The sequence below is a fragment of the Helicoverpa armigera genome, chromosome 13 (genome assembly GCF_030705265.1).
Source record: "Helicoverpa armigera isolate CAAS_96S chromosome 13, ASM3070526v1, whole genome shotgun sequence".
Classification (NCBI taxonomy): domain Eukaryota; kingdom Metazoa; phylum Arthropoda; class Insecta; order Lepidoptera; family Noctuidae; genus Helicoverpa; species Helicoverpa armigera.
In genome coordinates this window covers 7,618,674-7,631,249 of record NC_087132.1, presented here as the reverse complement: position 1 = coordinate 7,631,249, position 12,576 = coordinate 7,618,674, and the positions used below count along the sequence as shown (strand labels likewise).

Sequence of the window (12,576 nt, the reverse complement as noted above, 5' to 3'; positions counted from 1 at the left end):
TATGCATCCCACCTCTTTATTGAGTGTTGCTACGATTTTCCAAGATTGGAAGCATTAACACAAAATAAAAACTGTTTATATAACCATTTATTTACCACTCCGATAAACGCGTTTTTTAACAAATAAGTAGGTATGTAGATAGTAAACATAAAAATAAGAAAAATAACTAAGAACTCAAACGACTAAGATAAGGTTTCCACAGATATCCTAATAAGGCACTTAACTAATGGGTATGTTATTCTAACAAGTTATTTTTTATTTACTTCTTGCTTAACTTTATTACTGTGGTCTTACAGCTATTGACGTAAACTTCCCGTACTCTTTGTCTAAAGTTTAAAAAAAAACTAACATAAATAGGTATGTATGCTACTGTGTACACGTTTATTTCAAAACTTTTTCGGCATTAACTAACACAAAAGTTGCTCCAATCGTGTCACTCCTAATCCTACAATCTTAAAATTAGGAGCATCGAATCCTAATCCGCCTAAACTGTGTATGACAATTGCGATAGCCGCACAAACGGACAGATAACATACCTAATCGTACGCAAACTCCTTTAACGGACACTAAGCACACCTGGGTATGTCCATTCCATACCAAATAGGTTTGTTTCCTTTTCTCATCATATCAGCCAATTCCCCCCCTCCTACAAGGAACTTCCACATAGGTATATCAGATTGAATAAGATGTGCAAATTCGTAATGGCCAGTCCTGGGCAGTAAAAGCCCAAAACTCTTTCAAAGGGATGTAAAGCAATCCGTTTAATAGATTTTACAGCTACTTAGATAGGTTTTCCATTTCTAACAGCTATCAATTATATATACCTACCATGTTTTAAATCATCATCCTCCGATCCTTTTTCCCAACTATGTTGGGGTCGGCTTTCAGGTATATAGGTACCATGTTTTAGAGAAGAAAGAGTAGAAAATACTTGCCAGATATACTGTGCCTCTAAGGCCTAATCTTGTCGAGGTCAATATCATTTTCCACTCAGGCGAAATTCTGCCTGTGCTATTCATAAACCAATTGAATTTGTGCTATTCAACTCGTAAATCAATTGAATGATTATTCCTATACTGACTGTAAGTACTAACTTCCGAACTTAAACGAAGTAAAGAAATACCGTTATAAATATAATGTATTGAATTTTATCATGTGCCTAAGACATTTTTTTCTGGATTTGTGGACTAAATATGAAATTATTTCAGTTTCAACTTGATTTTAATGAGTAAAACCAATTACTACTTCAACTCATATTTTTTAGGAAATAATAACAGTCCAGTGATTGTAATATTATCGTTAAGGCCCCATGTTATTTATCATATTTCACTGGAATCCCCATATTTCATCACTAATCTTTAAACGCGTTAGATGACCTTAGATATATTCAATAGTTTAGATAAACTAATTTCTTAATCAAACAAACGATTCCGTTGTTTTCGTTCGGTATGTGCTATAATATTCAAGGATGCTTTTAGAAAATAGAATAACATAACCATCAATGTTCTCACGAAACCTGATAGCGTTATCCCATGCTTCGATATAGTCTCCGTCATCGTATCATGTCAGTAGTAAGACGTCCACTAATGGACAAAGGCCTAAGGTTCGCCAATTTGCTCGGTCTTCAGCAACCCGTATCCACCGCTTCCCGGCTCTTTGGCTAGATTGATTAGTTGGTCACATTTGTACACTATGTCGACGATATAATCAGTATTCTATGATAAATAGCGAACTTTCCCCTATTATTCATGATCAGGATCAAATAAATAAACAGATAATTTTGAAGGCAGCCCAGAATACCTACAAGGCTTATATACGTATATAATAAGGCAGTCCAGAATATAAGGAGTGTCTATCCCTAGGAGATCTAACAACATATGCAGCTGATAATATTCTAAGGAACAGGATAGTGTTTGGTTACAATAAAGTTTATCGCCTAACCGTGACCTAATGTCCCCGGAAAAGCCTTCACATGAGATGTATTTCTTTTAGTCAAGATTTTTAGCGCTTGCCATCATCATCATCCTCCTGTCCTTATCCTAATTTTAATTGGGTTCGGCGCAGCATGTTTTCTCCTTCCGTACATATCTGGCGTAGTCGCACAAGTATCATTCTTTCTAGCCCTATCGACTTTCACACAATCCACCCACAGTTTCTGTGGTCGTTCTCTACTACTATATATCCATCCACATTCATGTCCAAAACCTTCCTCTTTTGAGCTCTTTTTAAAAGCACCTAAATGATGGGCACGATGAAGTTCCCAAACGTAGAGCTTGCCACTTTTAAAGTATCTGTAGAATTGATTGATTATTATTTTCACTTAATCCCTTATGAATCATACCTATATGCCTTTGACAGCCAAAACAGAACCATGGATTTACAGCTTACGGCTATCAAATCATTTAGATATTGATCGAGTGAAGATAAAGGTATGAGCCACTAAACTAGTTACACACTTTACGAAATGACCAATGACTCATGTTTGTTTTCAATCCTGTTAAGCTAGACTACTTACTCATTATTTTATTGATTTAACAATGCTAATATAAACAACGTTAGTTATATCATTGCTTCTGAAGAAACAAATTAATTTATCAATAGTGGAAAATGCTGAAAATGTTTCGTATTTTTCATCACTACATATGATTTTATTTTAGCATCATAGCACTGAAATCTTCCAAAAAATCATGAAGAACTCGCCTTATCTTTTTTACCAAAATGCACTTTTATTAACCACATTAGCAGCAATCCTGTACTGATTATCTTATACATACGAAAATCTAGTTTTTAAACCAGTGCTTAATCACCACACAATGAACTCGTTACAAACCGGTATTATCTACGAATTAATGAATAGTTAAACGTGTTTATTTGAAAACTTAAAAATGATTTAGTAAAATAAATACATCACTTTATGATCAAAATCCATGAAACTAAACTGAGGAAAAACAAGTCAACTTACATGGGTACCTTTTTATGTTTGATTACATGTGAATAAAGTTTTCTTCTCCTTTAAATAATAATCAAATTGGTATTGACAAACAACATACACATATATGTCCTTAGGCTTAGAGACAAACGTAGAAAGGCGTGAAAAGCGGGCGTTTTTAGGGCTGTCTTTTGTAAATTTGACCTTCAAAAAGTGCTGATTTTCAGCCTACTTTGAATAAATGACTTTTGATTTTGATTTTGAAATAAGTATTGGGGCTTATCCTGGATTGAAAGCTAAAGACAGATCCCTAGAAACATTATATCATAACGATAACTGTCTCACTAAAAAAAGAATGAACAAACATCTTATTATGATTGAATGAATGTTGTTCATAAATATGTTGTTACATTCCTATAAACGCATTCATTGGGCACGCTTCTCACTATCACACTATTATGTGTAAATATTGCCATTTTAACGTAGGTATAGCAATGCACGACAGCCGTAAAATTGATATAGGCACGATAATCGTGATTAATTTATAACCTAATTTAATAGACGTGACCTAATTTTGAAATTACACCCCAAACGAACGGCAGAATGAAATTAAACATGTTTTAATGTAGCTACCTACTACGGCTATCTAACTATAGAATGGGAAATAATCATAATCCTCATCTTTTTTCCTTTTAACGAAATAAATTCGCAAATAAATTAACACTTTACATTACAATACTTAATTATTTGCTAGGATATAAAAATCTTTTTAAAAATGCATACATTTTATGTAGGTCTGTCATTGTCGTTTAAATTCACAATTTTAACAATCGTGAGAAGCTTCAAAAAGTAAATTAAATTAGATATATCATTTATTTTTAATTTAAGTTCTTATGTAGATATCCACTCTAGTCTTTTAAACTAAATGTCTAATTTAAAGAACTTTAATCATTACGAGACCCACTCAGGATTTAATAGTTTCAATCTAATTTGAAGTCGTTAACTAGTACTCCATTATGTTTTAAGACTCTCTTAAAGTTAATACAAATGGATTTACAAGAAACTATCAAGGAATGCACTGTTCATTCTAAGGTTCTTAGTATCATCAAAATAACAAATGCAAATCTACTTCATTTTGATTTTGGAATAGTCATTCAAATAAATCAATTTAAAGAAACAAAAGATATAAACAAAGAACAAGATAAACAAAAATTTAATAATCAAATGATATTTTATTATAACTATCAAATTGTATTATGAATAAAGGACTCTTTAAAAAAAAATACTACTTTAAAAACAACGTTAAGAACGTGATTTGCGATTAAAAAGTTATTTCGTTATGAACTATTTTGAAAATAAGTAATACTTATCCAAATTTACTAATAGCTTTTGCTATTGTCAATAAATAATTCATTGGAAAATCGTCTCGCAAGCCGCCATGCTGGCCACAATTTAGTGACGTGTCAGATTTGCCTTACTAGGTGGAATTCCTTCCGCAGTTACAAGTTGACACTGTTCCGTATCCGTGTTACAGTAGATATCTAGTATCTACATATAAGTCTATTTACCTACTAGTATCTTCCTTCTAGGCTTACATCTAGACTTTAAATATCATCATTCATACGCAAATAAAACAGAATGAATTAACAATTTTATATTCATGGCCATTTTCAAAAATAATACTACTTAAAATTCAAAACTGGCTAATATAACTAGCGACACCTCAATCACCAGTGTAATTTGATATTCAAACATTTATGTAAATTACAACAAATATAAGAATAACCAAAACAGGTTTATGTTTTCAAAAATGAACAACAAATGCCATCCCCTTAATGAGTAAACAAATGAATAACTTATCTTTTTAACTCCTCAACTATGTACTCTATACAAATGACTTATACTTAAGTAGAGTAAACCCTAAAATACTGCAAAAATAATAAAAAATACAAGTTAGTAGGAATATTATGCTAATTTATCAAGTCTTGAAGTCTTTTATAATATTCCAAAACAGACGTTGTTGCCACCCATAAATAAACATCGAAAAACACTATCAATATTAAAATTTTGTTGACATTTCATTTTATACTTCACTGTTAGATATGAAACTTTTAAATATTTTACTTAATGATTAACAACTCTTAATTACCACATTGTATAGCGCTATACGTTACATAAGAGTCAAGATTTCGATGAGCAGACTAAAAACGAATAACATAAGTGTAATATTAAACAAAGCAACAATAACAATTTACTAAACAATCCATCCAACTTTTTAATGAATACACCTACTCCGTGCTACTACTAGTCTGCTTTGCAAAATTTTGCAACTTTATCTCAAGCTCATTTTGATAAAAAAATCTTATAATAGTCTATTAGAGAATAAATAATTCCCGCTCGCTTTTTATTGATATTGTTTATTCTGTTTGTGAATGAAAATCTTGAGTGTCTGGACGAGTCTGTTTATATACGTTTTCATATAGTAATGCTATTGTCAACGTCCTTATTATTATAAGTATTTCCTTTATCTGTAGATAACTAAGTCATCGTTCCGTCCAACACGGTATGCATTATCTAAAGAAAATTGATAACGACTTGAAATTATAATCTGAGTAAATTAAGTGTTTAATATGCCTATTTAGCTTACTTTCTGGGTGTCGTAATTAAATATGTCTATAAAGAAGGACCTGGGAGATCTTCTTTCGAGGGGAAAATGATTTCATATAGTCCTCTCCGCTTCCATTTACGTACTTTATAGCCGCATAATGCAACCAGTCATTATCATTACCATACCTATATTATAGTTCCCAAGTTCAAAATGATTCCTACCTCTATCTTAATTTGTATTTGTTAAGCACATAAATATTTAATTACGATAGTGTCAGTGTCAAAGGTTCTGGCACTATCAAATAGAGCTTCTACAGCGTGGCAGGATGCACGTTGCTATAATATGCATTGTTATGCGGTCAAAGTTCAACAGATGTTAGCATCACTAATTGGTTACTGGATAAGTAGCTTAGGTCAGTTCTCCTATCCTGAGTTCGGTTTAAAATTAAATTACCTAAACATTCTCCATGAAATTAAATTAGCTGTATACGTAATTATGGCCGTAAAGGGAAACATGAAAAATTTTTGTTTCTTAATTGATTGTATGGTGACATATAATTTTAATGAAAACTGAGTTATGGTACAGTTTTGAAATTCTAGAGGATTGAGTTAAGAACAAATAAATGAGAAACAATCAGACAAAACTTTGGACTTGATTAAACACCAACCTTCACTTTCTGGTGACTCAGGTCAACGTGCAACTTTGTAGATTAAACATATAGGTATTTTGTGATTCAATTGCGTTTTCCCGTGGTTGCGGATATCGTAGGAGTACAATACGAAACTCCGAGCCGTGGGCGAGGGAAAAAATGGCGCGTAGTTTCAATTACCGTCCAACTAGAGTGGCTATGAGTATCTGTGGCTTACCAGTTTACATTATCTGTAAAGCAATCTGCCAAAAATACTGTTAAAGTTATAACAACGCTATTCGTATTAAATTACGAACGTGCCTGTATTTCTTAAATACATATTACAGCCCGCACAACAATTCCTTTATTAGGTTTTGCCTCTAGACGCTAAATACGAATACCGTTATTGTTACTTTATTTAAGACGTTATTTTTGCCTCTAGTATAAACAAACTTCACATCTACATCTTAGATCATATTTTTAATGGCGAAGGACGGGCTTTTGGGGACTGTCTTGACGTACAAAAAGATCTGATTTTCAGCCTAGTTTGATTTTAATTTAATACAGTGAGGAAAATCTCATAAGAAAATCCAATGTGTCCTCAAAGTGACAATTTTCCTGTATGTCCCAGGACGCAAGACGATACTCAACGAGGTTTGCGGCACGTTCATCGCCGGCGAGCTGACGGTCATCATGGGACAGTCCGGGGCCGGCAAGAGCACTCTCATGGACATCCTAGCGGGATATACGTGAGTTTACTTTTTAATAGTAGTTGGTCACTATAGTGTGTACGAACGTTTACATTGTAATGGTATGCGATATAGGTACAAATGTTAGAGACTTAGTTTATCAACTAATTTTGTGTAGGCACAGACGTTTGTGCAGATAAAAAAATATTCAAGCATGATGATTAGACAGAAATATTTACAGTTCTTTGCCAATCTTACCTGAAAAGAAACTTTGTCACACTTCACCTATAAAATAATAAAATTTAGAGACAAAAAGGAAATGAATATTACGCTCTATAAAGTTCGTAAATGCGATATTGTTTATATTATGCAACAATCGGCTGATCTACTCGAGTCTGATAACGAAACACCTGATATTTGTAATGCATACGATTGTGGTTGAGTTATAGAAAGATTATTGATAATGCACCACGGTCTAGACTTTCAATGCTCTCTAGAGACTAACTTTTAAGGTTCTTGAACCTTAAGCCTACCTAGTAGCCTCTTAGTGACGACTAATTTCTATAGAGCGAAGTAAAATACCAAAATACAATTTATAATATTGTTCGATATACAATCAAGAGTGGCCAAGAGTTAGTTGAAAAATTATACACTCCAAAGATAAGATTCAGATTTACTGATAAATCCAAAAATATGAAAATAAATATCAGAAAAAGTTTTCATAACAACTAGTAAATTCTAAATTTTTCAAAACGCAGGCTTACACATAACTAAAAATATTTTCATCATAATAAACACGAACTTTGAATCGTATTTTTTAGATAACGCAACTGATTCGTGGCTAACGATATTAACTTTATTAATTTATTAACAACAAAGTATTGTAGAACAACAGAAACCTTGAATACTTAAACTGTAAATATGAAACAATATTTTAGTCGGATTTTGTCGGAGGTGAACTGTAACTTATGTAATTACTGAATGTAATGACTACATGCGTATCTCGAAAGGCTTCCCAGTTGAAAATTAGTTAATAACTTAAAGAGATGCCGGAATATAAGAAGACTTACTGTTCTAACAAATCTTAACATCACATAGATTTGAAGGTCAAATAGACAATGTATTACCCTATTTAAAAACAAACACACAGAATTTATTATTGCAGTATGACTAAAACTCATTCCGACACTTGTTTTGAACACTGAGCACATGGTTGGCCATGCTTATAAAATTGTACGAATCTACCTACTTGTTACAAACTTGCAGTAAGCCATTCTCACTGTCTGAGAACGTGACTACAATCAATCACATATCTAGATAACAGGTGGTATTGACCCACAATATCAACTGCTCGCTAATCACCATTGATTATCACCACTACGTCACAAGCAACTGTTCAATTAATTTAATACGGTATTCAGGTGCTGCGAGATAATACTCGTGGACATTCTTGCTTGTATATACGTAGTTTTATGCATTTTAAGAACTGTAACAAACGCGGTTATTCATCTTATCTAAGCTTTAAATTGGCTACGTCGCATTGTTCGTAGCAGCAACTACGACGTAGCGTTACTTCAAAAATACATATGTAGCAAAAATAGGAATAGTGTTACGAGATTAAAGAACTGAATATAACAAGTCTTATTTAAATCTACATAATTTAATGACATCTATCTAACAGTTCCATTCCAACGAAAGGCTTATAAAAGTATCTCTCTTCATTTCGAATAACGTCCGCTTATAAACGATAAATTTTAACAAAACAATAGTTAATTGTGACGGGAATTTCAACACAATCATGGCGGTCAAGCTCCTAATAGGTCCACTGCTTATCATGCAGTATGCACAACTCAAACAGTAGATACCCTCACAGGCATAATATCTTCACACTATTGGCAATACTTATCCGTTTATTGTATGCCAATAAAATTGTGACGTCACTGCAAAAGTGGCGGTCATCATAAGAACGAGTATGGTACATTTATAGTTCTTAAAAAGTTTTTTTATTAAAAGTACATTAATTTCACAGAAATAGCAGTAAAACAATCAATGAACAAATAGTGTCTGTCTAGGGTTAGTCATATCACCGATTGTTAAAATCCTAATATTATTTATTTGAATTTTAATTAGTTAACTATTACTCATGGAATAATACAAACATTTTCCTAATTTCTCTTACTCAAAATATACAAATAAGAAATGTCATTTGATTGGTTATTAGATATTCGATGAAAAAGTCTACAAAGGTCTCGACAAATGTAGAATAAAAAGTAGCTACTGTTATCCTCTGTTTTGACAGTCCATTTTAATTAATGCACATACATACGTACTTACAGATATTTTGCATTATTTGTATTCTGTTATGTGTCATGCAAGACTATGTTACGTGACCACACTAACCAAGTTTGACGTGGAATTCTAGTAAGTTTCAATACCTAAGCATACCATTCATACCGTAATTGGTGATTAAAGACAGCCAAAATACTTTAAAGTATGAAAACAATGATGTCAGTGCTACCTAAACTTAAGGGAAACTTTCATACAGTTAGATCATCGTTTTAACTGAAAGCCGTCTACCGAAAGCTTGCCCTTAAGTTTATTTATTGAGGCAATACAACTACATTATTTACAAAACAAGTACATAAGTACATGGACTTAATTTTCGCCAATTAGCTCAGTCTTCAGAAAACTGCATTCGGGTACTTATATGGAGTTTTTCGAGAGGCTAAAAATCTTTGTTTCATTTTTTCTTATCCTGAAATAAAATGGGTATCAGCCATACTTCCTGAATCACACTGATTTGTAATGCTAATTGATAATTACAATTCATAGACCGACGATTGCTTACCCACAAGCCCTGAAGTTATGATAAAAACTATAACCCATAAAAAAGTAAGTACCTATCTGCGTGTGTAATAAACGTAGTAGGAACTTTTTGCAAACAAACATGCATATTCAATAGTCTAAAGGGCCTTTATTGCTTCCGTATAAGTTTTTTATGAGAAAAATCGTCACAATAACTTGTGTCTTCAAGGGTCTGACTTCTGAAGTACCTATCTTCTAATATAGGATATAAAAGTAACTAGCTGTGGAATAACATGGTTATCACTACTGTATCAACTACGTGAATAACCAAAATTATTATCATAAGGATAACGAAGCCTTAAATTAAATAAAGTTTAATCACGGAGGACAAAAAACTAGAGTTTAATACATGCTTGAAAATAAACTTATACTTAGTTAAAATTAATTTATTTATTTATTACATAGATATTATACAAAAAACTCTATACGATATATTTACACAAAAAATGAAAACTATTGCTATATTTACATACATGTTATGAAACGTATTTATTCACAAAATATTTACATTAATTGAAAATAAAATAAACCTATATATATATACAACTTAAAACTAATACAGGGCATCAAAAAATTGCTCCTCATCGCTGTCACTGTTTACATACTAAATTATTGTAAGTTAAAATTTTACATTTTTCTCCTTTACCTAACACTTTATGAACTTAATAAACAATACACTGTTTAGATTTTATATTTTCTTACTATTCTCTGTACAATCTCAACGTCTATACTATACTTAGATAACATAAACAAAGGTTCACGAAACTATCACAGACTGAATAGTTAGGTAGCTATACGCTCACATAATACACAGAGTACACAATAACAATAAATTATATCACACGCTTGTCACACTGGCATATATCGAATACAAAAGTATAACGCTTGATTATTCTGTGGCACTATCAAGAACTGCGGTTTACAAAGGGCCACGTGTTAGCGCTCCAAAGGTCATCCATTCCGCTTCTGTGTACAATCAATTATGTTTATAAGTTTAGTTTAATAACACAATGGTAACGGGTTCCAAATAACTTTTTGTGTATTAGCCAACACGTTACGTTAGTAGGTAACATTTTCAATATCCAAAATCACTGGGACTGCACGTAGCGTTTAAAATGGAATTGCCTTAATTGTATTAGAAACATGTCGATGTAAAAACGCCATCAACTTATTAAATTATATATATTAAATTACCACTGGCAAGCTTTGTTGTTCGGTTTATTTCCGCCATTGACGTCGATTTATATCGATCCTTTTTGCTTATACAAAAAAAAACTTCCTTATTGTTTGTGATTCATCATCATCTTAGCCTTTTTTCAACGATGTTAATGTCGACTTCCAGTCTAACGAAATACAGCTGAGTACCAGACAGTGGCATACTTTTAACTACAATTGGTCTAAAAAATCACAGTTATAAATTAATACTAGCCTAGCTTTTTACCAGGTAAAGGCTTCCTGTCTGAGCAATATCTTTTATACATGTAATACTTCAATTTTTGCATACTGGCCACATACTGGCTATACTGAGTAGGTATAACTAGAACTATATTATATCAATTAATTAGTCATAGTAGGAAGCAACGAGCAGTTTTATTGCTCTCGTTCCAAATAATTCTGTGCTTATTTTAAACTGCCCAAAAAGTCATATTTTATCTTGCTACAACGGATTTACTTCATAGTAAAATTATTATTGTAAACTAGCTTCTGCCCGCGACTTCGTACGCGGATCCTGTCCCTTATGCCAGCGACTGCGGGGTCAGCAAAATTAAAGATCTGGATCGTCTGATGTTGAATTTAAAGGGCCCGTTGACGGGAAAACAACAGAATACGCAAAATCATTCGAAACATTCCATATATTTAACTTTTGTACGTCAACGGCAAAAGCACAGCAGACTAAACAAAACGCTAAGAACTAAAGCGCAATAGGCATGACCATAGTGATAAAAGTAGTGATTCTAATTAGTCCGCATTTAAGTGGTTTTTCTGAACGGACCCTTAAATAACAAAGTAGTGGTGACCTAGTGTTTAGAGAACCGATCTCTCAAGCATGAGTGTGTGACTGCGATTCCAGGTCTGGCAAGTACTTGCCAATGCAAATTTTCTTAGTTCGTATGTACTTTCTAAGAATATTTTGGACACCCATGACCGGTTTTTGGAGGAGCTGTCTTTTCTAGTGTGTCGCGGCTGTCATTGAACATCCTTGGCAGTCGTTATGGGCAGTCAGAAGCCAGTAAGTGTGACCAGTTTTACCAAGAGGTATTGGTATGAGCGGGTAACCGGGTTGTGGAGGTCAGATAGGCAGTCGTTTCTTGTAAAACACTGGTACTCAGTTGCATCGAAGCCGACCTTAACGTATTTGGGGAACAGGCTCTTGAGGTAATAAAAATAATAACAATGAGATTTAACGCAACAAAGTCGAAGAGTGGGGGCTCGTGATGTCACGTCTATGTAAAATTTGTACTAAGAAGTGACTTAACACAAAATTCAAGCGTTTTGTATCTTCGTTGTTCTTTGTTTGTGAAAGAAAAGAAAAAACACTTGTCCATTATTTTAGGGTTATCTAAAAGACGGACTATTACTTTCTTTGATTCACCATGCTTATTTTGTATAATTTGTATCAGTGAACGTCTCCGACTCGCGAGACAATGAGTAGCATATTCTTTACTTGAGAAGTTCTCTAGAGATATGGATATAGATGCGTAAATATGCCAATGACGGAAGCGCGCTTCGCGATCCGATGAGATTTCCTCGGAGCAAGTTGCAGACTGATGTGTTTTAGATCTTCATTTTTTATAAGTCAGCAGAGAGTGCTTATCAGATAGAACAACTTTTGCTAAAACGTCATACCCGTATATGC

General features: G+C 33.0%; 1 protein-coding gene across 2 annotated transcripts in view; it reads left to right on the top strand.

Annotated features, from left to right (window-relative positions):
* Positions 1 to 12,576, top strand: part of LOC110370707 (ATP-binding cassette subfamily G member 4) — a 32,378-nt gene that overhangs the window by 2,592 nt on the left and 17,210 nt on the right. For both annotated transcript variants that reach the window (XM_064037401.1, XM_021326615.3), the window contains exon 3: positions 6,797 to 6,914. In XM_064037401.1, coding sequence (XP_063893471.1) covers positions 6,797 to 6,914 — 118 coding nt within the window. The remainder of the gene's footprint in view (positions 1 to 6,796; positions 6,915 to 12,576) is intronic.